Source organism: Lissotriton helveticus, chromosome 12 (genome assembly GCF_964261635.1).
Source record: "Lissotriton helveticus chromosome 12, aLisHel1.1, whole genome shotgun sequence".
Lineage (NCBI taxonomy): Eukaryota > Metazoa > Chordata > Amphibia > Caudata > Salamandridae > Lissotriton > Lissotriton helveticus.
Window position 1 is genome coordinate 846,398,430 of NC_136073.1, and position 27,919 is coordinate 846,426,348.

Genomic DNA, 27,919 nt, shown 5'->3' on the forward strand with positions numbered 1-27,919 from the left:
CCACCTGAGCTCACCCGGATACCTCGCCCAGAAGCTGACGATTTCTGGAGGCTCCAGAAACACCAGAGGCACAAACAATCTCTTGCTAAAGCCCCAAAGATTCCGCAAGGAAAAAACCTATAAACGCTCCTTCTCAGGAATGGCACCCAGGATCTGGAACTCACTCCCCCCTGAAATCAGGCTCATCTCCTCTACCATACTCTTTAAGAAAGAAGTAAAAGCTATCCTCATGGCTAAATACACTTGAATTATTACTGGGGATGATATTTACAGACGCTGTACCATTCAGTTCTACTGATCTTTTTTTTTTTTTTGCATTTTTGTATGACTCGTGTTATGGACCTACCTGAGTGTCTACGCTACCACTTATTTGTACTTGTAACATTATTGATGTAACTGTATGACTATGCTCCCTCATGTACCCTCCCCCCCCCCCAATTGTTATTTACTCACACGTTGTACCTTAAGTCTGTAAAGCGCTCTGATATCTGCAAAGATCTTGTTCGCGCTATATAAAACTTTCAAAATAAATAAATAAATAAATAAATTTGCAGGCAGTTGCCAATGAGCTGAAGCACATCAGGAAGAACCTGCTCATCCAGGGAGTTTTGCCCTTGGACCTTTACTTAGAGCTATGTGAGCAGGACCATTTACAGCTAATACAGAGAAACTCATCAGACTTGAGCCACTGGTTTATACATATCACAGACCAGTTTAGTGTTGGCCAACTAGAGACAGAAAAACATGGTGAATAGGGGTGGAACCAGATGGATCTTAGAGTGGCCTCTTTATCCTTGCTTTCGCTTGGGGCTCCACTTTGATGCCTATAAAGATGTCTGAGGTCCTCAGTGAATTAGGCGAATGTGAAATCCAGTAAGCGGAACTGATGGAGATCCAGGGGATTCTCTTGCAATTGGACCAGTGAGTATTTGTTGTGAAAACATCCAACTCTGGCTTTCCCGGTGCCTAGGTGATAACAACTTGGAGACAGTGAGAGCAGAGATGCTTCCCATGACCCGGAAGCTGAAACTCGATGGACGTCGCTTTTGTACAGAAGAGAAGAGGTCAGCAGTGTGGCACAGACCAACACTTTGCTTGAGCAATGCGGACTATCTAGTTCTGCAGTTAAGTGACGCCCCCCAGGAGGTGAGGTTTGTCGGAGTAGGTGCTTAGGCAGATAAAGCCCATGCTGGATGCTGCAGGACCCATGCCCCTGGACAAGGAGTGGCAGGCTGCCCTTTTAGATAAGTACCTGGAGACAACAGCCTGAATTCAGTGGTTTAAACTCTCCTATTTGAGGCATATTCACAGGTTGGTGGGGCTCTTAGTCGTTCTTGGGCAGTATCCTATGGGGTATTGTAATTCACCACTGGTGTTTCAAGACCGTAATACTAGCGCCCTACAAGTGGACGGCCAAGTAACGCCTTTTATGCACGTGACTTACAAAGGATAGTGAGGACGAGCAGTCCAGGCTTACTTCAGTATGTGAAAGGGGTTTGTAACTCAGATTCAGTGTGATGCTGGAAATAACACTAAATATTCACTTATGACAGGTTGTTGTTCTGTGTTCCTAAAGATAAATCACAATTAGGTTTATTAAATGCAAAGAATCCCTGTACAGATGAGCAGGGTAATGCAATATGTAATAATAACTTGTTTTTATATAATGCTGCATACGACACTTCAGACTCTTCTAAGCGGTATAGATATCAGCTGATACTAAAATCAACTTTACTTCCAATGCTGTCGCTAAACTTTTTTTAACTTATACAGACTGGCAGATTTCTCCTCAGTAAAGAGAACTTGTGTCCCAGCATCATTAAGCTACACCTGAGCAAGTGATCTACAAATAAAATAAATTAATGCAAAATAATGAAGAAACTGTGTTTCCACATATTGTTTGTCATGTCAAACTAAATTTGCAGTAGTATAAAGATTATCAAATTGTAGGAACGCTGTTACAGAGCCATGATATCACTGCCAAAAACAGACATTCGCTAGATCCTGTCTACCGAACAGGGGTCCCAACATATGTCTTAACTTAGGAAATACTAAAGCTCACCAAAAGGCACAGAACACTGCCACATTTACCTAAAGTGCAGGCACCACTTAAGTATCTATAAGATCTGTGTGCTTTTTAATAGGATTAAAAGAAATTGTAGGTGTCTAAAAAGTGCCTTTGTCTTTAGGTGCCTGTATCTTAGAATCTACCCGTCAAGGTCAAGACTGTCCCGTGGAGATCTGTCCATGGGACCAAGGCCACTGACTGCAGTCACTGGAGGCACATGTCCCAAATAAGAGTCAGTAATTTGATCTAACTGGTTTCAAATGGCAAAATATTTAGAACCGAAAGGGTTAGAAAGATGTTTCAACAGTGTAACCATCAGTGTGCCCTCCCCAACACCCCTCAAGCCTAAGAAACCAGACTTCATGTTACATGTGTGAAGGTCATGTGCTACTAGTCTGGCCCTGAGGACGAGGGTGGATACAGGCATCCTACAATGCATGAAATGCATGGGTAATATGTTCACCGTCATGGCAAACCAGTAGCTGCACCATCCCGGTGCTTCTTTTTTTTTTTTATTAAACATTTCTTCTAGGCAGTTTGGCTCTGGCGACGTTGCACCTCCTTGATAGACTCAGTCCTTCCAGCTGTCCTTGCGCCAGTCCTTTCAATCAGCAGAGCCTTATGCAGGCCTTCCCAGGGATCAGGTGGTCATTCCTCCTGACATGAGCACTCCAGATGCTCTACAGGAATGCAATGCATTGCTCCTTTTATCCCCAAGTGACAGCAGCAAGTAAATTCCCCAGTTTTCCCAGATTTAGGCCCAGTCATGAGAGTGGGTAGCTAGGTTGTAGAGACTCTAACCCTTCTCCAATGTCTTCTCTACAATTGCGTGCAGTCCTCCTTTATGCCAGAATGACGGAGACAAACCAATGCTCGTTAGGGTGTCCAATACTCATGCATCTTTAACCCCTTCCCCGCTCATGACGAGCTCAGCTCGTCATGACTTGTGCCGCTCGCACGCTGATGACGAGCTGAGCTCGTCATGTAACGCGGCTTTTAAAAAAAAGCCACGCAGCACGACAAAAGCCGCCGCACGCATGCGGTTAATAGTGAACCAGACCTCACCTTTCAAAAGCAAGCGAGGGACACAATTCTGAACCGAGACCCCCTAAGTATGCAAGATTGTTGGCCAACCAAGGTTATGTTAATATAATTTATACAGCGCGCAAATCACCCCAAGTGGGGTATCTCTGCACCTAGCCAGAAGCACAAGCCAAGCAGGGAATTACTGTTCTAAAAGAGCCCTGTCTTCAATTGTTTTCTAAACTGGAGATGATTCATGCACATACGAATGTGCAGAGGTAATTTATTCCAATACAGAGGGGCAAGATACGAAAAGGCTCGGCCTCCTGTACGGGTCCTTCTGATATGCGGGACAGACTACAGCGCTTTGTCAGTAGATTTCAGCAGTCTAGGAGGGCAGTATTGAACAAGTTTGGAGAATAGATAGCTGGGACCTTTTCTAATAGGAATTATGCAGCAGACAACAGACTTTAAAGCTAATCCTTTTACAAACTGGTAGCCAATACAGGGAGCACAGAAGAGGGTAAGAAGCAGTTCCAGTTGGAAAATTGCAGATGAGACGTGCAACGGTGTTTTGCACCACGTGGAGTTTAGAAAGCAACGTCTCATTTACAGAGGCCAGCAATGCATTGCCATAGTCCAAACGGCTGTTGACCAATGCCTTACCGAGAGAAGGAGGGTAAAAACTCCTCAAGAAGCGCATTGTGTTAACGCATATGCCAATCGTATTTGAAACCTGCCCCTTCATGGAGAGAGTTTGGTCCAATTGGATACCCAGATTTGTTACTACTGGTTTAGGATTTGGAGCTATGCCCAGTTCCAAAGGCCATTAATCAGAGGACCACAGCTGTTGAGCCCCACCAAACAGCATGATTTCAGTATCTGTAGGTAGCTGTCCTTTCATAACCAGTCACAGTAAACCATTCTTGAATGCTATACACAGATAGAACCTAGATGGTAAGGGTTTAACCTGGTTTCCAGAACACATTTTTATGTCCAGAAATTTAGTGAAAATTAAGCCACAATTCGCTTTGTTTCTCTGCAACTTTGGTTGGTGTTCATGACCATTTGACTCTGCTGTAGTGGGGAGAAAACAGCAAAGGCCACATGTCATATTGGTGTTCCACCGTAGATGTCAATTAATATATATAATGATTCAACATGACCATCTATTAATGAATATAGATAAATTACTTCCACTTATGCATTGGTGTCACCACATTACAGATACAAAGAATTCATCAATGTAGTCAACCAATTTCTAACTAAGGCTGCCAGATGTAAGTTTTTTTTACAGATAAATACAGTCAGACAACAATGTGTTTCCTGTGTATTTGTTTTTTTAAAGGAAAAATAAAAAAAATTGGATTTCTTTTAAGTTACAGTCTGTGCTGTCGTTAATGAATTCCAGGCCAATGGCTTTGCATATTGACTGCATGGGGAGTTTAAAGAACGGAATGAGATCTGCTTAAATAAGTGCATATCTCAACATATGCTTGTGGTATAAAGCTAATAATGTAATGGGGTGGGCTGTTTTGTTATACTTGGCTGCTTAATATGCTAAAACCTGACCGGCATCAAATTATGAGTGCATTTATTGACTAAATAAATGTGGAAAAATGTTTAAGTTCTGATTTAATTTATTCATAAAACACTAAATAAATATGGATAAACACCAACCAGATAAAGAAAAATATAAATAAAGATATATACGTAAATGTTGCAAAAATAAATACCATAAAACTGGGAGCCCCATTATAAGTATCCACTTTTCATGTAAAGCCCTGCCAAGTACCACCCATCAGGTGTTAGACTAACGCATTTCAGTGTGGTGGTCCACATCACTGCACTGAAATGCAAAGTCATGCATTATAGCGGCTCCTCAGCTGTCAAGTTGGAGCGCTGCTAGTGCACCATTACTGAAAGCCTGGAGTGGTAGCGCGCCATGCACGCTGCTCCCAGCAGACTTTGGGTCTGACTCAGCTGCTTGCAGGCTGTTGTAGCTGCTCTATACCAATGTAACTATACAGGATTCAACATCTGTGACACTGCGACTGACTAAGGAGCCTTGCGCCCAATGGCTACTATCTAGACAGTCAGTCAGGGTGAGATCAATCATTGGGGAAGTTTTGGGTAGGCTGGACTTCCTGCAGCCAGCGGTACGAGACGAACAAGAAGCAGTTCAATAAAGTTTGTTTGGGTGCTGCAGCTCAGCAATCTTTCTTTAAAAATTATCATCCTACGACTGGCCCAACCTGTTGGCCTGCTGAGAGTGAACCACGGACCGCAGTAGCCACTGGTTGGAGTGGTTCCTCACCCAGTGGCCCACCTGAGCACACCATAGTGTAATCTGTGCTGCTGAGCCACCCTGACTCATGCCCGGAGTTGCTGTGGGAGAATAAAAAATTAGCTAGCATTTGCGGCAAGAATTTTCAATTCTATTAAGGACACGGAGGCAAGGATTATGCTTCTCTTTCTATTTTTATTGCCACTCACAACTGCCAATCAAAACTTTTTTGTATGCAGAAAACAGTATACATCTCATGATGCTTTGGTCTAAATCACATTCTGTATGACCCTATAAGAACCAACATAACCATTACGTGAGCCTCTTTCTTTGCTCAAAGGTTTTTTAGTCCCTAGGATAATACAAGTCCAAACAACATCCTCCAACATGGAAGAAACCAAACTGGAACATTAACATCTTCTTAACGAGAAGTACTGCTACTCCATCTTCTTCTCAGAACCTGGAAGGACGGAGATACAAGAAACCCCTAATTTCTGCTTAAACAGAATAATCAATACACACGGGTGGGTAAACATTACAGTATTGTAATACAACCGGGTGGGATAATCCTCACCTCCGTGTCCTTAATAGAATTGAAAATTCTTGGCGCGAATGCTAGCTAATTTTGTATTCTATTACAGGACCAGAGGCTTCAGATTATGCTAGTTTAATGCTTACCAAATACAACTGAGGCTATATCACCCACCGGTTTATAATAAAACTGTTTAAAAGTTGATTCAGAAGACCAGTCAGCAGATCACATGATATCCTGAACAGTAGAACCCAACATGCAGGTTTCGGAGGCCATAGCTCCATGCACAGAATGCGCACCGTACACTTGGATATCAATACCCGCTTCTTGCATGACAGATTTTAACCATCTGGCTATAGTAACCGCAGACACTGGTTTATAAGGTTTCGGCAGTGCAATTAACAATTGAACCACAACATCAGGTCGTATAGATCTTGTACATTCTTCATAGGCTTTCGGGCATTGAACTACACATAGCTTTGCATTACCAGGAAAGGCATGATAATCAACACTTCTTGACAAAGTCTTAGTTCTGGCTGTAATATTAAAGGAAACTCCTTCAGGAGTAAATACTCTACCTGTAAGATCCAGGGCTTTCATATCTGAGGACCGCCGACAGGCAGATAAGCATAACAACATAGCTAACTTACACAATAGTTGTTTTCGCGTCAACATGTCATTATGTGGCCATTTGTCAAATAAGGAAAGAACTAGAGATATATCCCACAGAGGAGTACTTTAGTTTAGGTGGATTCTCAATCCTAATACCTTTTAATAACTTGCAAATTACCGGATGCATACCTACCAGTTTGCCATCTATCTGAGTGACCAGCTGAAATGGCCGAACGAAAATTGTTAACCGAACGGTACGCCAGACCTTCCGATGCTTTTTCAGACAGAAAATTTACAACATGGGGTAGTTCAGTCCCCACAGGATCCACGTGTTGTTCCACACACCAACCAACCCAACCTTTCCAGGCCGAAGAATATCGTTTCCTGGTGGAGGGAGCCCAGGCTTGGTTGATGAAAGACGCAGCTGCGTCTGATAGTCCTGGCATTTGCCACCTTTGCCTGAAAGTCTCCAGGCCATCAGGGACAACTGCCCCGTTAACATCATCGAGTGCATTTCTCCATGAGGGCCCTGGAGCGTCGTCGGGGATGACGGAATCATTCTGGGGGAGTCGCAGCTCATCTCCAATAATATTGGGAACCAAAGCTGTGACTTTCACATGGGTGTTACTAAAATCACTTCCGCCAGATGGCGAGACACCTGGGTAGTCACCCTGGGAATCAATATATATGGGGAGAAGGCATAATTCAGGCCCTTGGACCAGTCATGAGAAAACGCATCCGTTGCCAGTGCTAACGGATCCGGTCTCCATCTGAAGAACTTCTCCAACTGACTATTCAGTCTGGACGCAAATAGGTAGATCTCGCAACCGCCCCAGATTGCTTGTAACCACCTGACTGTCTGGGGTTGGAGTTGCCAATCGCTGTAGTCCTTGAGGTGCCGGGAGTTCCAATCTGCTACTGTGTTCGACTGCCCCGGGATGTATTCGGCAATCACTGATATCTGATGGCTTAGGTAGTAATGCCAGAAGTCCTTCGCTATTTCTGCAAGCAGAGAGGACCTTGTGCCTCCCAATTTGTTGATGTACCTCACCGCCGAGATGTTGTACATCTGAAGGAGGATGCAACATGAGAGTCGTTTGGGTGACAGTGTCCGGATCGAAAACGATCCCGCTAAGAGCTCCAGGCAGTTGATGTGTAGATCGAGTTTGCGTAAGGACCATCGCCCGCCTGTGGAAATATCTCCGCAACGCGCATCCCTGCCCCAACGGCTGGCGTCGGATTCTATAACTACCTCTGGCTGAGACCCAAAAATCGCTCTGCCGTTCCATGCCTCCACGTGGCTCAGCCACCACTGTATTTCTTCCCGCACTTCCAGAGAGAGAGGTACCATGTCCGTGTAAGAGAGACCTTTCTGAAGGTGCTGTATCTTTAACCTCTGAAGGGCCCGATAATGAAGAGGATCCGGGAGGATTGCTTGTATGGAGGATGCCAGAAGACCCACGATCCCGGCTATTACCCTGAGTGAGACTGTTTGCTTGGATAACAGTGTGGAGAGCTCCTTTCTGATGATTTTCAGTTTGGAGCGGGGAAGACTCAACTGGGTCGTCCGAGAATCTATGACAAACCCCAGAAAATCCACAGTTTGCAAGGGTGAATGGGCTGATTTGGGGTCCTTGATCACAAACTCCAGGTTTTGCAAAGTAGTTATGGTCATTTGAAGATGCTGAGCAGCTACCAGTGGGGATTGTGCCATGATGAGCATGTCGTCTAGATACACTATCATGCAAATACCTTGCTCTCGTAGGTGAACTATAACTGGTTTCATCACCTTGGTGAAACACCATGGTGCTGAGGAGAGACCTAAAGGAAGGACCAAGTACTTGAACCACTTGTTCCACCATTGTAATTGAAGGAAACGTCAATAAGCCGGACAAATAGGTACTGATAGGTAGGCGTCTTTCAGGTCCAGACGGACCACAGTCTCCTTCTTTTTAGAAGATCTGCCAAAAGGTGGATGCCCTCCATCTTGAAGTGCTTGTAATTCATGAACTGGTTGAATTGCTTCAAAATCAATACTAACCTGTGACCTCCGCCCTTTTTCTGCAATAAGAAAATATTGCTGCAAAAACCGTGAGGGCCCTAGTCGCAACGAGCTATTGCGTGTTTCTGCAACAATTAGTCTAGTTCGGAATCGATCGAATCGTATTCTAGTTTGGAAAAAGAAAGCTGTCTGGGTCATTTGTCCTGATAGGTAGTCTGATGGAAATTTAAATGAAACCCCTGAATTGTCTGCAAAATCCATGCATCCTGAGAAATTCGAAACCAATTGTGATAGAAAAACTGAGGGCCACCCCCAAGGGTATTAGAAAGTTGTCGGGAGCACTTACCTGCAGAGTCTGGGGCTTGGAAGCCCCCTCGGTGGCCTCCTCTGTGGAAACGCCTCTGGTTGAAGCGTTGTCAGGTGGAGTAGAAGGTTCCTCTGTGAGTGGAATCCCACTCTCCGCGGCCCCTTCCGTAGTCCCCTCGTTGAGGACCTCGGGAGAACTGGCGACCTGGCGAGCATCCTCTGCCTCGCCCGTCGAAAAGGCCAGCTTGAAAGACTCGCTTGATGCCAGACTGGGCCTTGTCCAGCGCCGTGAATGTGCCCAAGTACTTGGAAACGTCTTTGACAAAGCATTCTCCGAAGAGATTGCCCTCCGCTAGGGGGCCCGGTTCCGTTGCGGCCAATTCAGTGAGGTTGGAGTCCATCCGCATGAGAAGCGACTTGCAACGTTCAGTAGATAGAGCGCAATTCACGTTGCCCAAAAGGCATATGGCCCGTTGGGTCCACCCTGCCAGTACATCTGGATCAACTGCAGTGCCCGACTCTTGCGCTTGCAGGGCCATTTCTAGGATCTTGGCAAGAGGGCCTGTCATGTCCAGGAGTTGTGTCCTGACAGCCTCGCCAGGCCCGATCAATACCTTTCTTTGGGTCCTTCGCGAACTTCTTGAGGAAGGTGGGTAGGCTTGCATCTATTTCCAGGGTTTCCGCAACCTTGTTCGGGATGTCTGGCCTGGGGCATTCTGAACGTAATCTATTACACACCGCCTTATCAAAACTCCATCAGAGATTAACATGCAGATACGCCGCAACTTCGGGCGCAGGAGTCCAGTCCGAAGACCTAGGATGGACTATGTCGGCAGGGTTAAAAGTGAACGGGGTAGACATATTTTGGGATAGGTCTTGCTCCACGTGCTTTGTCTTCCTAGTTTTCTTCTTTGGGGGAGCCTCATCAGGGGTATCAGTCCCTGTGGTATCAGTGTCCGGACGCTTGGCCTTACCAGAAGGGGGCAATGAAGAGAGAGCGTCAGCATGGGGCCAAGAATTGGACTGGGGGCCACTGACTGTGGTATCCTTAGACGGTTCAACAGAAGTAGTAAAGCTGTGACGTTTGGCAATCGCACTAACTGTTTTGTAATCGGGTTCAACGCAGCAGCCAATGCTTGCTGCACAGTCTCAGGGACTGCCTTCTCCACGGCCTTGTTCACGGACTCCTGGACAGTAGCGCCCAGGGCCTCCACAATATTATCTTCCAAGGAAGGGGTAGTTACTTCCTCTTCATATAGGTTATCATCCTCATAACTGACCCAATCCTCCATTTTCAGGGTAGAATAAAATGTATTGGACAGGAAGAGGAGTAAGCGCGGAGCCAACCCACAGCACATACCAAATAAGCACCTAGCTCCTCAGCAAAATCTGTATAAATATTCTTACAGCCCACAGAGCGTAGGGAGAGCCAGAGAACAAAGATTTCAAGAAGTTTGTGCACACTCCACGGCCAGATAACTCTTACAGCCATATCAGGCGTAGGCAGGGTCTCTTTTCCAAAGGAACTCCGAGCAAAATGAGCTCTGTAGGACTTCAGGGACGAAAAATGTTGTGTGTAGCTCAACCCTACCCAAAAATAGCCCAATTGGGCTACGCACGACAAATCGGGTAAAAAAACTCTCATATAACGCACCGGCAATTAGGGAAATCATGTCACATTAAAATACGACTTTAGTATGCACCAATACGTCAAAGGCAAACATGCAGAGCAGCGCGATGTACGTGTACAAGAGCAACATACATTGTCATTTTCAGTATAAACAGACTATTTTAAATAAGCAGTCAAGCAAAATAATCATGAATAATTTTGGACACTTAACTTCCTGCGTTAGCAGCAAAGAAAAAGGCTCACGTAATGGTTATGGTGGCTCTTATAGGGTCATACAGGAAGTGATGTAGACCAAAGCATCATGGGATGTGTAGTATTTTCTGCATACAAAAAAGTTTTGATTGGCTGCTGTGAGTGGCAATAAAAATAGAAAGAGAAGCATAATCTGAAGCCTCCGGTCCTGTTATAGAATCAAGTCATTCTCCTCGGCCACGAGGCGGCCCGCCGTACCGAATTGCTGCACTTGCCTAATTTACCAAGAATAAGTGCCTGGTGGAGTGAGATAGTCTCGGCTTTTCTAATAAAATTTTCTTTTTAATAGAGCGCGCTGTGTAGAATCCTTAGCTAGGATGGGGTACTGTGGTCTCATGCTGAGCCTCTCTGGGTCACGTGAGAGGTACAGTCTCAGAAAATAAAATAAAGCGACAACATCGCCAGACCCAACCTCCTGTGGATCCAATGCCTTTTTCAATGTGCTTGTGACAACACTCAGATTGTTTATCCTCATTCCCTCTGTCCGCTGTTTGAAATAGACTGGTGCCACAATAAACTCTGTAGGTGCTAGTGGAGGGGCCCTGCAGTGAGTGCACAACAAAGGATATTTTGGGGTTACAGAGGAGTCGGAGCACTATCTCACATAGCGTGATGTCCCCTCATTCCTGGGCCCCAGTACCCCGTCACCCGAGACACATCAAACTTGCCCACTGATTTATAAATGATGTTATTTAAACTGCAGTGTGTCAACAATTTTCAAGATAACTTGGCAACACCTCAGGGAATGTGTACATTTGTGACTGGGGTGTCTGTACTCCTGGAACAGGTGCAAACTTAAAAGTGCCAAGCACCAGTGGTCTGCCAGCTCTGATGGATGGCAATCACAAGCCACTGCAATACACGGAGGATGCCCAAAGTGAGACACACCTCACACTGGCCCTCTTATAACCACACAGCTCTACTGCAGTGGCAGAGATCAGCTTAAATGACTGCGGCCCACCTGTGCCTGAAAAATATGATTGTTTCCATGTGAAATGTAACGGGTGCTCATGTAAAGTGCTCTGTTACCTGCAGGTCAAGTTCACACTATATAAGAACTGCAACAACAAAAAAACAACAACTAGGCAACGAAGTGAAAACAAGTCTCACTCAGCACCAACCCATTGTGAGACTACGGGTAGCCCCTAACAGCAGCTCGTTCTACAGCAGCACTCCCATTGTGAGCTCACTGCCCCCGACCCCCCGCATAAGACAGGCCAAAGACACACTCCCTGGCTTCTCTCAGCCTGGCGCTGCAGAGAGGCTGATTCACTGATCATGACACAGGTGAGCCCAGCAGCAGACCACTCACCGAAGATGAGTGCAATATCTGTGTCATGTTACTTAGTGCTCTTCCAGTTTTTTATTTTATATATTATATTTGGTTTGAACATATACATCACAAATCGTTTGAATACATATATCGCATAGTGCTCTTCCATTTTTTCTGGTGCATTGCAGCAGTTTTAAGGTCTTCTCAATGTTTCTCGCTGCTCAAATGGGTGTCATTTCTCTTTTTTTTGTTTCCCACGTCTTCATTGCTTGATTTTTGCTCAAGGAAAAGTGACACGCATAGTTGTTGAACGTCATTCATAATTACATTGAAATTATGAAAATGTCACCCAAAAGCAATCTGAAACCTTGACAGCTATGTACTTGTTATTTTTCGCGTCGCCTTTTCACCGCATGTCCTGCTTTTGTTCCACTGGGAACAAATGGCTGATTTCAGTCTGCGAATAAGATAATAACTTCACCAGCGTACAGTTCTGCCATTGAAGTATTAACGGTTGAATTTCCTTTGCATACAGAGTGGTGTAAACGACTTTGACGGATCTGTCCCTTTTCTTTATCCATGATCCCACACGAGGGCCCTCTATAGGGGGTGTTGTACACGTGCCTGCTAGCAGTCTTTGTCTCCTCTGACCAATCGTTTTTGAGTTTCAGGTCAGGCGCGCCGCGGGCAGCCCGTAGATCGGAGGTCCCCGGCAGCCATCTTTGTCCGCTGGGTCTGGGCTGACTGACCGCCAGAGTCACTTTGAGCCGCGGGGTCGCGTTTACAGGGACGATGATCAGCAAACTGCTGGGGCCGCGCTACCTGCAGCTGGCCAAGAACTGGTGAGGGTCGCGGCTGTCAGGGCACTGGGGTCGCCTGTTTACTATTTTTTTTAAAGCATTGATTCCCTAGGTTCAAGAGCCTAACCTGGACCGTGTAGGTTACTGTTGACAGACACGCTTTGCTTTATGGACTGTCGCTCAGTTATTTGGGGAATCATTTTTCTTATTGTTTATTTTGTGAGAAACTCCCCACCCCCCGCCAATTAATTTGGGTATTCGGTTTGAGTACCCCCCTTTGTGTTTTTTTGATGCTGGGTGGTGTACAGCCTCTCGTCTGATGCATCCTGTATATTTTCTATGACAGCCGCCCCCATATTCCATTTGAGAACAATCTCGGGCAGCCCCACAGCATTTATCACGCGGGCTGCTAGAGGTTGTGTGGTCAGCTATGAATTCAGAGATCTGTCTGGCATTTTTAGAATATGCCCTAGTAACATTCAGTATTTCACTATGGTGGTACCCTTCGCCGATTGACAAGTGGGGCAGTAGCACCAAAATGGTTAATTTACAAAGAGCTTATCATTTGTAAGCCTCCAGTCGTTTGCGTGAGGGACATATAATCCAAAATTTAAATCGAGGACAAGTCACAAACGTGGATGAGGGATTACAGTGACCATGAATGACCACGGGGCTACACTGATGACACTGTGTGTTTTAGGGCTGTAATAAGAGTTCCTGAGGCGCTTCACTTTCAAACAGAACATCAAAATATCAACACCTATACAATATTCTGGAGAATACGTATCATTAGTGCAGTGGTAACACCTGGGCACAGGGATGTGAGAGGCCCATTGCACCTAATTTAAAAAAAATTATCCGCATGCAGACAAAGTTTAGCTGCTTTTTTTTTTAAAGCACCCCCCACCCCCTTGGAGACCATACCAGAAAATAAGTGCGCGTATAGAGTCCCTACTTACCACTGGTTCGCCTTATTGCCACTCGCAGGCTTGCAAACTTAAAAAAATCACAGTACTAGGAGAGGACGTGACTTTGGAGCGGCCTCGTGCTGATACCTACGATAGAGACTCTATTGCTCCTTTCCTCCCCCAAACCTCCTACTCAAAAAAAAATAAAGCTAGACGTTCCGGTGTCCTAAGGTGTTTTCACACTTGTTAATGGAAGTCTGCTTTGAAAAGCCTCCAAAGACTTGCTGGAAGTCCACTGGTTTCCACCCCTTTTTCCCTTCCAACGTGTGAGAACGCATCCCCCACTGGGTGATGCTGTGAAGGGAGTGGATATCGTGCAGAACAGGTTGACACTGTGCGAGTTGGCAGATCTGCATTCACTTTTGCTTGGTTCTTCTCCTCCTCCATCCTTTTGACTTGATGACTAGTATCCTTCCACTACTTTCATTCTGTCAACCTTGTTTTTCTTCTATGGGAGTGCATATGTTTTCTTGCCCTCCTTCATCAGCTGCCTCCCCCCCCCCCCCCCACCTTCTGGTCTGTGTTGCTTCATACCTCCCTGACATGTACATTGTTCGCCCAACCTGTGCATTTTAAACATGTTATTCCCCCCACTACTTAGCTGCCTTTCTTATTTTGAATAGTCTCAGGAGAATGTAAAAACAGATCCAAAGATCTAACTGCTCTTATTCCAGAGAGTGGCTCAACTAACCTCATCTTTGATGGGCACCCTACAATCCTGCTGTTTTTCCTTTTGCCTAGCCACCCAAATCTTTTCTGAAGTGGTGATCCGAATTCACAAAATTCACCAATCTTGGATCAGCTTGTAAACGGAGGCCAATTCTGTGGAGCAAGATACCTTATCTGGAGCACTTGAATACATCGCACTTACTAAAAGCTGCAGCACAAGTAACATGCTTGAATGGAGGATTTCTCTAAATTAATAATAGAAGACTGGTTCAGAATATCTCCAAAAGATGTGGGAAAAGCACATTTATTGAACCATTACCACCAATGTTTTCAAATGGAATCCTCCCTGCCTTAAGCTAAGTTGAAGAAATATTGCAGACCCTCTTCCAAGAAGCACAGTGGACCCACCTGTCTAAATTCCACCCCAACTTTCTTGCTCCAGTGAATTATAAAAATTAAGTTTTTCTTCTGAAGCTAATGATTATTGAAAATGTTGTCCTTGCAACTACAAAGCTCAGCAATACCCACCCTGGCCACCAAAAAGGTCTTGCTCATCCTTTGATCTAAAAACCTATCATTTGTATTTTTTCAAAAATTCCATCTCAAGAACTTAAGCAAACCAATTGATGAGAAGCACACAAGGGAGAACACATGAACTCTTGTGGAGTGCTTACAAGAAAAGAAAAAGGTAGGCCTGTAAAATTGAGCAGTAGAATGACACCATTAAATTGGAAATGCTCCATGCACGAGGTAAGTCACCGGAAAGAAGCAGGCAAATGAATGTCAGTAAAGCCAGCTCATTCCACCGCTGAAATTGTATTTTAAAACTTCCTGTTACTTATTTGCTTTAAACTTTGTTACTTTCCCCTTGTTTTTAATGGGCCCTATACTTGCACTGTAATAGGTGGAACACCGCCATTTGAGCGGGTCCGGTACTTGGGGCGGGTCGCTTCTTCTTTTCGCCGCCATATTGTAGTGGTGTGGGTGCTTGGCAGGTGATAGGATCGGCGTGCGCTCTACTGCGCAGGCGCCATTGAGAGACAGCTACTTAAAGCTCTTCCCCTAGCGCAGCGGGATCACGCAGCGGGGGCGCCGTCACTTAGCCGGAGTCGTGCCAGAGACCTGCCCGTCTGCGCCCGTCTGCGCCCGTCCGCGCTAAGGCCATGCGGGGCGCTGCGGGTAGGAGGACTGTGCTGGACAGGCTTTTACTTGTTAGTCGCCATGCTCACCTACTCTAGAGAGAGTCTATGGTCTATTGGTCTGTCAGCCCATAGATGTCAGCTGCCACCGGTTTATCCTCTCTGTGGTCCCTATAGTTGTCCCTGTGATGAGTGGATGCTTGATTCTCCGGTATCCGTCCGTCAGAGGGACATTTCATCCGCCCCTGGGACCACTGGTTTGGTCCCCACCCTACGGGTGTTTGAACCTGAATGTCAGATCGGTGGCTAAACACCATCAAGCCATATATGACATCATTGAGGAAGAGTCGCCAGATGTTTTTGCCATTACTGAAACATGGCTTCAGGATGCAGACACGGCTATCATCAACTTAGCCTGTCCCCCTGAGTACTCTATGTACACATTGAATCGACCTACGAGAGGGGGTGGCATAGCCCTCATAGTTAGGTCTTGCTTCAATTGTAAGTGGAGTGGCCTTAACATCGCTGGCTGCGAAAGCGCCTCTTTTAAGATCCTAATCAGTCCTCAATTTACGCTCTCGGGGATGGTTGTCTACCGTCCACCAGGTAGCGATGTAGTGTTCAGAAATGCCTTCCCAGATGCTGTTAGTACACTAATTTTGGGTTGTGCTAACCTTTCCATCTTGGGTGATCTGAACCTGCTTTTTGACACTCAGACCAACCCGACGGTGAGCAGTATTTTAGCTGACTTAGAGGCTCTGCAGCTCTCCCAACAGGTATCTCAGCCCACCCACGTAGGAGGCCATGTTTTGGACCCCCTCTTTACCAACTTGGGTGAGGTTAGGGATATGGCTATCTCCCCTTTAGATTGGACTGACCACTTTCTGGTGACCTGTCGGTTCTCCTTACCTGAGATCCCTCCCACTCCACTGGTTAGAAGGGTGCCCAGGCGGCGCTGGAATAAACTTAAGTTGGACGATCTGCATCGGCTTCTAGCGGAAGAGCCGCTGGGCCCACTGAATAACGTGGAAACAGGCTATGACCAGTTTTGTGAGTGGATCTCTAGGGCGCTGGATTCTCTGATTCCCATTGTGTCTAGTAAAGTGAGTGTCTTCGACAGTCGAGCCCCTGGTATGACAGTGCGTTGCGTGCCCTGAAGGGTGCTTGTAGACGGGCGGAGAGGGCGTGGCGGAAGACGTATGGGGCTGATTTGAAAGCTGCTTATGTTGCCTCCGTCAGGACTTACCATCGTGCTATTTGTAGAGCTCGTGCGACATTTTATGCCTTGGAGTTCCGCAATAGCTCGAACCCGTCCAAGACCATTTTTAAGGCCGTCAAAGATCTCTTGGCGAAAAGGACTTCCTCTGTGGCAGTGGGGTCCACCTCCCACTGCGAGGCCTTGGCTGCCTTTTTTTTGGAGAAGGTCCAGGTTATTTACCGGGCCTTCCCCAGTTCGGGGCCCGTCTTGGAAGATCAAGAAGGGGTTCAAAGTCTTTCTGTCCTGCACTCCTTTCCCCCACTGCTTCTGGAGGGGTTTACTAAACTTGCCTCGCAGATTAAATCGGGCTCTCCGTCGGATCCAGTTAGATCTGCTCTTTTCAGAGAACAGTCTTTTCGGGGGCGCTCTGCAGTTTGTACCCTAGTTAATCTTTCATTGGAATCAGGGGTGGTTCCAACCAGATGGAAGCAGGCGGTGGTTTCCCCAATTATTAAGAAGCCTGCACTGGACCCTTCGAAACCTGAAAGCTATCGCCCCATATCACTCTTACCCTGGCCGGCAAAGATTGCGGAAGCCCATGTTAACCTGGCCCTGTCAGAACATCTGGCCCGGACTAAAGCCTTAGATCCTACGCAGCATGGCTTCCGTGCTGGGCACAGCACGGAGACGGCTCTCCTGGCCATGGTAGAGCACCTACGAATGGTGCTGGATGCTGGTCAGACGGCGGCGCTGATACTATTAGATCTCAGCGCCGCCTTCGACACTGTCTCCCATAGCATCTTGTTACATCGGCTAAGGGAGATTGGTGTTGGGGGACAGGCCCTACGGTGGTTTCACTCCTTCCTTGACAATCGCTCATTCTGTGTGGCTATTCCTCCCTTCAAGTCCAAATATCATCCTCTGGCCATGGGGGTTCCGCAGGGATCCTCGCTGAGCCCCACGTTATTCAACCTGTACGTGAGACCGCTGGCTGAGGTCGCCAGGCAATGGGGCCTGACTCTGGTCTCATATGCCGATGACACTCAGCTGGCGGTTACCCTCAGCGGGGATGCGGAACTAGATGCCCCCAGGTTTCAGAAAGGACTGAAGGCGGTGGCCAACAGGCTGACGGCGAACTGCCTTCAGCTTATTGCCACTAAGACAGAGATTATGATTGTCGGGAAGAGAGTGGAGCTTTGGGGCGACAGGTGGTGGCCCTCAGAATTGGGTCCAGTTCCGTCGCCGGTCCTGGAACTGAGAAACCTGGGAGTCTGGCTGGATGCTGGCCTTACTTTTGTCGGCCATACTAAGAAAACAGCAGCTTGTTGTTTTGGCGTTCTTCGAGGCCTGAGACCCATGCTTAGATTCTTTGATGCCCCAACTAGGCAGCTGGTGATTCAGGCTACGGTTATCTCTCGCCTGGATTATGCCAGCTCTCTCCTGGTGGGAGCTAATCAGGCAGAGATCTCCCGCTTGCAGCGGGTACAAAATGCCGCAGCAAGAGCGATAGTCGGTCTGCCCAGATTTTGTCCTGTTTCCAATGTCCTTCGATCTCTGCATTGGCTTCCTGTGAGGAAGAGAATTGATTTTAAGGTCCCCTGTTTGACGTTAAAAAATTTTAAGGGCATGGGGCCCCAGATCTTGTCCAATTTTTTGTCCCTCTATGTTCCAACTCGTGCTCTGCCTTCCGCTGGCCAGGCTCTTGCCGTGGTTCCACGTTTCAAGCTCTGTCGTGCTGGTGGACGCTCTTTCTGTGTCAAAGCTGCAACTCTTTGGAACTCCCTCCCGGTGGAAATTAGTCTGTTGGAGGATCTGATGCCTTTTCGGAAAGCTATTAAAACATTTTTGTTTTAGTACTCCCGTTTAGCTTTTCGTTTCCGGCTGCTTGTTGTGTTGTCTCGCCTTGTTGGTGGCGCCAGGACGCTCCTTTGCTGGAGCAGCTGTGCGCAAAACAAATACCTATAACATAACATAACATAACATGGTAAGCAATTGGTGTGCTGCGAGCAACTCTACGTTCTAGGTAAGGCCACTTTGTCTCTGGCAACCAGACAGCTGCACTGTCTCATACTCTCAATCTAAAAGGAAGGCGGCTGCTGACATGGGTATGGAGGGATATCCACTACAGCAAAGGGAGATGAAGGCTGCAACCCAGAAGCAGAAATCTGGAGCAGATGACTGCCTGGGTTGGCATCTGCTTAGACTATGCAGGCAAGGCTTCGCTTGGATTCTAGGGGTAGGAATGAACTTTTTAAGGGCATCATTGGGTTGCAGCGTAGTAATGAAAACATTTGTATGTTCTCGCTTCAGCAGGATAGCTTGTCAATGGGTGATAATGCCTTAGAAGGAACTTTAAATTTGTCCAAAGTGCCCTTTACATCAGGGATATTCAGTGGTAACATGGTGTTCTTTACAGACCATCCCTGTGTTTAATTAATCGAAAGGTACCCTGGAAACCTCACTAGAACGACTGTGCTATTAGACGGTTCTGATGCTTGCTTGCTGATGTCAGGTTTTTGCCAGCGCTTGAGTATCCTTTCTCTAAGCCATACTTTTTTCAGGTACATGAGCTTCATTCATAAACAAAACTACTCAGATGTCTCTGTCACAAACCGTTTTTGGAGAGTCTATTTAGGTCTTATGTCTGATTATTTTGGGTGGTTAATTTGGGTAGAGGGATGGTGAAAGAGTGGTTAAACCCATAAATCCAATAAATGTTTGTTTATATGCATAGATATCCGTCCTTTTAAGGGACCTCTAAACCCACTGTTTCATCATAGTGTTTAATTTTTAAAAGGCATGTAGAAAGCACTACAGTGATTCTAAATGTTGATTCCTTGAATCTGTGCTAAATGTGTGCCATTATTAGAATTTGGTGCTTGTGTTCATTTTAAGATGCCCAGTCTTATTTTACCCGAGGCAAGGATGGAAGGTGCAAAAGGGAGAAAGGAGGAAGAGAAAGCGGGGATGAAAAAGAACCTGCAAGAGCGAGATACCCAGGAAGTGTTGGGTGATGGAATGTAGAGCATTAGGTGTAATCACGACTAGTCAGCATTGGTATTAGTCAACTGTGGTATTCAGCAGTAAGGCCTCAAAGAAAACTTTGAAACCATGTTTTATTACATTTATTTTTAAACCGTTCAGCCACTGCCTAAAATATTGTCCCTTAAACTGTACTGAGATTGTGGAACCACTGAACATTATTCAGTCAGCCATGACTACGTCTACAGATGGTGCCAAAAAAGCTTCAAATTACTTGAAAACTTAGTTATTCTTTGAATATAAATCAGCAATATGGATGATGATGATTGGTATGGAGTTCAGAGTTAGGCTTACATTATGGTTTCTGAATGAGTAGAAGTCCAGGTAATGAGCTGTGTAGTGGGGTACATTGTAGTAGCTGAAATATTGAATTAATGTCCTTTGTTTTGTAGGGCTCCAATACTAGGAACATGGAGCGCTGTTGGTGGAGTGGGTCTTGTGTGGTCCACAGACTGGAGGCTTATTTTGGATTATGTCCCTTACATCAATGGCAAATTTAAGACAGATGATTAGTTCTTGCTCACCTATTTTGGTAAGTTTATGATGAAATAACATGTATTTCTGTCCTCCAGTTGGTCCTCTTGATTTGAGGCTTCAGTTGCTCAAGAACGAATTTAGAGCATTTAGTCTTTGCGAGACAAAGAAAGTTGTTTCAGGTGCCATTGACCACACCAAAGCTGATCAACTTCTCGTTCCAATCAGGCACGTCCTTATTGGGTCTGAGATGAGAGGTGCCTGCTGGTGATGGATAAAATAGTTAATCATTGACCTGTTCCAAACTTTTAACTCCTTTAGCACAAGAAAGAGGACAACCACTTCCCTGTTCTTTAAGCTATGTAAGTCCTGAAGTGGCAGCCTGGTGCACTTGAGCATCCCGAACTTTGGAATGTGGTCAGATAAAAACTTGGATACAATTTAAATAATTATTTGGCACAGAAGGTACATTTTTATAGAAATCGTTTTTTAGGTGGTTCGTCTGCTCTCATTGAAGGTCTACCAATGTCGACTTCATGCTCTTTATTTTTTAATGTTTGCATGTAAAATTCTGACTTACTGAATTTATAGATCTGTGGAGAGGGGCCCTTACTGTAAGTGGATTTTGTTAACAAAATAAATGATTTCACACCAAAAATGTAAGTGACTGGTTTAGGGAGGCTCAAGAACATACATAAATGTTCACTTAAGGTAAACTTGTTTTTAAACGAGACTTCTGATCGATACATCTGCCTTGTGGATTCCTCACCTTGTGAATATCCCCCTTGCGTCAGCAACGTTCAGAAAATTCTTTGTAGCACACCGGCGTGGACGACGTCATAGGAGCATGGCATCACGCGCGACTCCGTCTGACGTCACAGACTCCTTATTAGACCCACGTCGGCGTGATGACGTCAGTTCCCTTTTTTCCGCGTTGTCGACGCTAACGGTTTGTGGGATCTTCTGTGATTCAGATAGTAACTTCTATCTTTTATAATCTTTTATGATCGAAATAAAGATTAATTGAATTGAATTGATAGTAACTTGTTGCTATTTTGTGTTACTGTTTCTCTGTCGAGTGTCTCTTCTTAGTCAAGGATGTTGTCGAGGAAGACGGGGTTCAAGCAGTGCGGATCGTGTGCCCGAATGATGTCTATTACCGACCCGCATGACGATTGTTTGTGGTGTCTTGGATCGGACCATGATGTAAAGAACTGTCGATCCTGCTTCAAGATGAACCCTAAGGCTTTACGAGAGCGGGAGGCTAAGCTTCTGCTTGCGAAGGTGAAAGGAAGAGAGGCTGGAAGGTCTTCGAGGTCGACGTCTAGACGGTCGAGGCAGAAGTCGCGATCGAAGTCGAGGTCCAGATCAGCTTCGAGGTCGGGATTCAGAGTGAGGTCGAGGTCCAGAGAGAGGTCGAGGTTTGGATCGAAGTCTGCTTTGGGTCACGCTTCGGGCTCCTCGAAGAAAAAGCATAAGAGGAGGAAGCATAGCTCAAGACATCACTCTGGTAAAGAGTCTTCGGATTCGAAGAGGAAGCCTCAAACATCACAAAGACTTCGTGTCTCCTTCTCCTTTGCAATCTCGTGAAGGTTCCCCGGTTCCGGAGCAAGAACCGGATCCGGAGTCACGCCATTCTTCGGAGCATGAAGGAGATGGGGAGATTCCTCGGGCTCCGACTCCGGTGGAAGACCCCGAGAATCAGGAGGGCCAAGATGAACCGATGCCGGAGCAGCCTCCTTTGGAGCAGCCGATGTGTTCGTACCCTCCCTTTCCTGGTCCTGGACAGGACCCCTCTCATTTCCTTAATGCTATGTTTGGCGTTTATGCGAGGGCAATGTACCCCGCTGGTGTACCGGCTGGTTCCATGGGTCCATTGTCTTATAACTTGGGCGTCCCTCAAGCTTACGCTCCGGCACCTTTTATGCCGTTTATGCCGATGCCTTTTACACCTTGTCTCGGTACGGCGCCTCCGAGGTAGTCGACTCCGCACACGGCTTCGCCGGCTCCGGAACGACCTCGTGATTTGGATCGAGGTACCACGCCCGTTCGAGAATCTCTACCTTCGGATGTCCCGGCTCCTTGTTCAACGCTGGTTCCGGCTCCGTTGGAGTCATTACCGAATCCGTCGAATTCGGTTCGTATGGAGTGGTCGAGGCGCAGAGCTCAGCGCCTCTTGGAGGAAAAGGAATATGAAGATCCTGAAGTGCAGGATGGAGAACTTCTGGATCAATGGGACTGTTTTGAGGACCTGCATAGTGCTAGTGGTCTGGAACTCTCCTGAGTGGGGTTTGCCTTCAGTTTCAGATGCACCATCTAAGGACGTGGCACCCTACCATGTTGTAATTAGGAAGGCTGCGGATCTGCTCAAACTGTCTTTACCTACTGTTGAGTACAAGCCTAACATCCTCACGGAGGTTTTGCATTCGCCTTCTTCTGTTATAGAGCCTACACTCCCATTCACTGAGGCTTTGACTGAGCCGATAATGGAGGTCTGGAAGAGACCTTTGACTGCTCCTGCGGTTTCCAGGTCGGTGGCAAGACGTTATAGGGTGGCACCTGGTGACCCTGAGTTTCTCTCTTCACATCCTTCTCCGGAAAGTCTGGTTGTGCAGGCCGCTTGTTCCAACAGGTCTGCAGGTTCTTTTCCTCAGGTCTCGGCAGATAAAGACTCTAAAAAATTGGACCAGTCTGCAAAAAAGATTTTCTCCTCGGGTAGCATGGCTTTAAAATCTACCAATGCTACTTGCCTGCTCGGGAGATGTTCATGCATTGATGGACTCTGTGAAACAGTTGTCAACTAAGCTTCCAGAGGAAGATAGAAAGAACTTCAATGAGGTAGTCTCTGATACTCAAGCTGCAGCCCGCTTAGTAATTCAGAGTGGCATGGACACGGCGGACTCTGTGGCCAGGATAATGGACTCTAATGTTGCCACGAGAAGGGCCGCATGGCTGAAATCTTCAGAATTTTCTGCAGATGTACAATCCACTTTAATGGACTTGCCATTTGACGGGACAGGCCTCTTTGGGGAAAAAGCGGATGTAGCCTTGTAGAGGTTCAAAGATAGCCGTGCAACGGCAAGATCTTTGGGCCTGCAGGCTAGAGGATCTGCCACTAGGAAGTTTAGGGGATTTGGTAGATCCACTTTTCGTTCCTATAAGCAAGGCCAGCAAGCCGAACCCTTTGTATAGATCATACAGAGGTAAACAAAGAGGTCGTGCTCGTGGACGCCAAGCCTCCTCCTCCTCTAACAATCAACCCCCACCCGCAGCAGCAAAGCAGCCCTAGATCCGCCATTCTGGATCATGCAGGTCCGGTAAAGGGTCGGCTTACTAATTTTCTACGGGATTGGGAATCGGTTACATCGGATCTTTGGGTTCTCAATCTCGTAGAAAATGGGTATGCATTTCCTTTTCAGGAGTTCCCTCCCAATTACCCTCCTTGCCAAGGTTATTGTTCGGAGGACCACCTGCTTCTCCTGCAGGAAGAAGTCCTTGCACTGTTCCGAAAAGGTGTGATAGAGGTGGTTCCAGAGCAGGAAAGGGGTCAGGGGTGCTACTCCCGGTATTTCCTGATTCCCAAGAAAAATGGCAGGTTACGTCCTATCCTGGACCTCAGGATTTTAAACCTCTATCTCAAGCAGGAGAAGTTCAAAATGCTCACACTTGCACAGGTTCTTCAGGCGCTGATGGAAGAAGACTAGATGGTGTCGATCGACTTGCAGGATGCCTATTTTCACATCCCCATTCTGAAGTCGCACAGAAAGTATCTCCGTTTTACGGTGGGATCGCAGCACTACCAGTTTGCGGTCCTTCCGTTTGGGCTTACTACTGCGCCTCGAGTTTTCACCAAGGTGATGGCAGTGGTGGCTGCGCATCTCAGGAGGTCGGGAATACCTGTATTCCCGTATCTGGACGACTGGCTGATCAAGGTGGAGTCGCCAGAGAAGGTGCTCCATCATCTGCAAGAGACAACTCAGTTGTTGCACAGGTTGGGTTTTTCGATAAATGTACCAAAGTCTCACCTGGTGCCCTCCCAGCGCAACCTGTTCATAGGTGCGGTACTGGACACTACTGTATGTCGTGCATTCCCTCCACCTCAAAGGATTCGCGACATACAGGAAATGATTCCTTTATTCTACAATGGAGCGGTTGTTCCAGTCCTGAAGGTCCTTCGTCTGCTCGGTCTGATGGCTTCCTGCATTCTGTTGGTCAACCATACACGCTGGCACATGAGGGCGCTCCAGTGGTGCCTCCGCAGGCAGTGGTATCAACACAACGGAGATCTCGGGGAGTCTGTGAGGATCTCCAGAGAAACTGCAGCGGATCTGTCTTGGTGGGGCGTGGAAGGCAATCTGTCTCAAGGGAAGCCTTTCCAACTGCCTCCTTCGGTTGCCACAGTGATAACGGATGCATCCACTCTCGGGTGGGGTGCTCATCTGGGGGATCTGGAGGTCAAAGGTCTTTGGTCTCCAGAGGAAAGGTTGCTTCACATAAACCTTCTGAAATTGCGGGCGATACGTCTGGCGCTCAAGGCCTTCCTCCCTTCCCTTCGCGGTCGGTCGGTTCAAGTCCTGACGGATAACACGACCGCGATGTGGTATATCAACAAGCAGGGAGAAGTGAGGTCGCAGTGTCTCTGCAGAGAGGCTCTGCGCCTCTGGTCCTGGGTTCAGGACCATCAGATTTGTCTGATGGCAAATCATCTGGCCGGAGTTCTGAACGTTCGTGCAGACGTTCTCAGTCGGCAGTTCTCTGCCGATCACGAGTGGAGGCTCCATCCGGGGGTTGTTCACGACATCTTTCAGATGTGGGGGACTCCTCGGGTGGACCTGTTCGCCACTCGTGAGAATGCTCATTGCCCGTCATTCTGCAGTCTCCAGTATCCGATGCAAGGAGCCTTGGGGGACGCGTTTCAGTTGAGTTGGGCAAATCCTCTCCTTTACGCGTTTCCTCCCATACCCTTGATTCCTCGGGTTCTGAGGAAGATTCGCCAGGACCGGGCCCAAGTCATATTGGTTGCCCCGGATTGGCCAAGGAGGGTGCGGTACACGGACCTTCTCCACCTCTCCTCTCACCCGCCGCTCCATCTCCCTCTCAGGGCAGACCTCCTCTCTTAGATGGAGGGGCAAGTTCTACACCCCCACCTCCAGACATGACACCTTCATGCCTGGAGATTGAACGGGGCAACTTGAATTCCTTTTTTTTCCCTCACGATGTGGTGGATGTCATTCTTTCTGCCAGGCGTGACTCCACTAAGTCCATCTATTCTTATAGGTGGTCTAAATTTGTCTCTTGGTGTGGGGAGAGGGTTGTTGACCCCTTGAAGGCTCATTTTACAGTTTGCTCTTTCTCTGGCGCAGCAAGGATTTGCTGTTGCCACAGTCAAGGGTATCTTTCGGCCTTATCGGCATTTCTCTGTTTGCCGGATCAGCCTTCTCTTTTTAAGTCTCCTGTGGTTTTAAGAGTTTTGAAGGGTCTCACTAATAAGTTCCCTCCTACTCCTTTTGTTGTTCCTCATTGGGATTTGAATCTTGTGTTAACCTATTTGATGGGTTCTCCCTTCGAACCCTTGCACAAGTGTCCCATGAGGCTTCTTTCTTTTAAAACAGTCTTCTTGGTTGCAATTACCTCGGCAAGGAGGGTAAGTGAGCTTCAGGCTCTTAGTTCCAAGCCCCCATTCTTGACCATTCATGCTGAAATAATGGTTCTCAGGACCAGGGCTGCTTTTCTTCCTAAGGTGGTAACTCCCTTCCATCTAGGACAATCCATTACCCTCCCTACCTTTTATCCTCCCCCTCACCCTTCCAAGGAGGAGGAGAGACTTCATCGCTTGGACCCAAATAGAGCAGTCAGTTTCTATCTCGATAGGACTAGAGACTATAGTGTTGATGATCAGCTCTTCGTGGGTTTTGCTGGCTGCAAAAAAGGCAGAGCGGTGCACAAGTGCACTCTTTCCAGATGGATAATCCTGTGCATCAAGATTTGCTACTCTCTGGCTGGTAATGACCCTCCTGAGGGTATTAGAGCACATTCTACTAGAGCAAAGTCTGCAACATCCGCTTTGTCTAGAGGTGTTCCTGTTGAGGACATTTGCAGAGCCGCGACTTGGGTCTCCCTCCACACTTTCGCGAAGCACTACTGCTTGGATACAGAAGTGAGGAGGGACGGCCACTTCGCGCGCTCTGTCCTCCAAGATTTCCTGGTATAGCAGAGTGGACACCCTTCTCCGGGAGTGGGGACTGCTGTGGGACTCTATTCACAAGGTGAGGAATCCACAAGGCAGATGTATCTATCAGAAGAACAAGTTACTTACCTTCGGTAACGCTTTTTCTGGTAGATACAGTATCTGCCTGTGGATTCCTCACTGACCCACCCGCCTCCCCGTTGTCCGCTCTGCTATACCTGGGGGTTTATGTATTTATATTTCTGGTTTTTGATACCTTTGCTACGCACTTTGTGTGCAGTTTTGATTTGTATGTACTGTGTACACTGTATATATGTATATTTACTGTCGTTGGTCCGTCCGGGTGCCTCGATGGCACGGAAAAAAGGGCGGAACTGACGTTATCACGCCGACGTGGGTCTAATAAGGAGTCGGTGACGTCAGACGGAGTCGCGCGCGATGCCATGCTCCTATGACGTCGTCCACGCCGGCGTGCTACAAAGAATTTTCCGAACGTTGCTGACACCAGGGGGATATTCACAAGGTGAGGAATCCACAGGCAGATACTGTATCTACCAGAAAAAGCATTACCGAAGGTAAGTAACTTGTTCTTTAGGTTCCTATGTAGATATTTTTCTTGATTATGAAATATTTGGCCCAGATTTGCTCAGGATGGCAGCAAACAGCATTTCTAATATGCAAAGTCCTTGTTTAAGTTGTTAGAGACCAATAATTAAGATGTACTCAAATTTGCGAATAGCCATAGATAAAGAACTGCATTGACCACAGGGAGCTTAATAGCGCATGGTCATGCAAATCTGTGTGGAATGCTGCACAATAAACAAAAGTATTGTGGTGGGCTTCCTTTGTACTGCTTAACAGTTGACATGCTTTTTTTTCGTCTTCATTTCAGATGACTCCTTTTTGCGTCAACTTTGTCATCAAGGTTCACTGCACAGCAGAACAAGAAGGGCAAGCTCGATGATGCTAAAACCCGTTCGATTCATTACTACTTGGCATAAAACAAATATTTGTTTCCCCGTTAAATATTTTCATGGATAACTGTTGACTAATTTTATTTGAAGCTTTGTTTAAATAAATGCTGCTTTATTTTGTTGATTTTGTGAGCCATTGTCTTCTTTCATATTTACACTCACATTTTTTTTCCAGTGTAACATGCGTTCTTGTGAAGTCCACGTTGTTCAATTTGAGTCAACATTTTGACCTAAAAGTGCTCATGTTGGCTGCAAATATCCAGTGTTAATTTGTCCACACGTACTCATGGCAAATTTCAAATGTTATGTTTTTTTAATAATTCTTTTTATTAAACATCATGAATCGACATAGCATTTTACAGATAAGAGGAATTAATTCAATAGTAGTGTTAATCACATTAGCAACAGGAACAGGGCAATGGAGTGGTCTGGGTTACATAATTTACGGTGAGGGTAATCATCAGGAAGGGATTATGTGGAGGG

The 27,919-nt window shown here is 46.6% G+C and overlaps 1 protein-coding gene across 1 annotated transcript; it reads left to right on the plus strand.

Annotated features, from left to right (window-relative positions):
* The first annotated feature begins 12,696 nt into the window (after window positions 1–12,696).
* Window positions 12,697–27,560, plus strand: UQCR11 (ubiquinol-cytochrome c reductase, complex III subunit XI). The gene is made up of 3 exons (XM_078671355.1): window positions 12,697–12,827; window positions 20,194–20,333; window positions 27,355–27,560. The coding sequence occupies exons 1-2, from the start codon at window positions 12,778–12,780 to the stop codon at window positions 20,312–20,314; spliced, it is 171 nt and encodes a 56-aa protein (XP_078527481.1). The 5' UTR covers window positions 12,697–12,777; the 3' UTR covers window positions 20,315–20,333; window positions 27,355–27,560.
* Window positions 27,561–27,919: the final 359 nt, after the last annotated feature.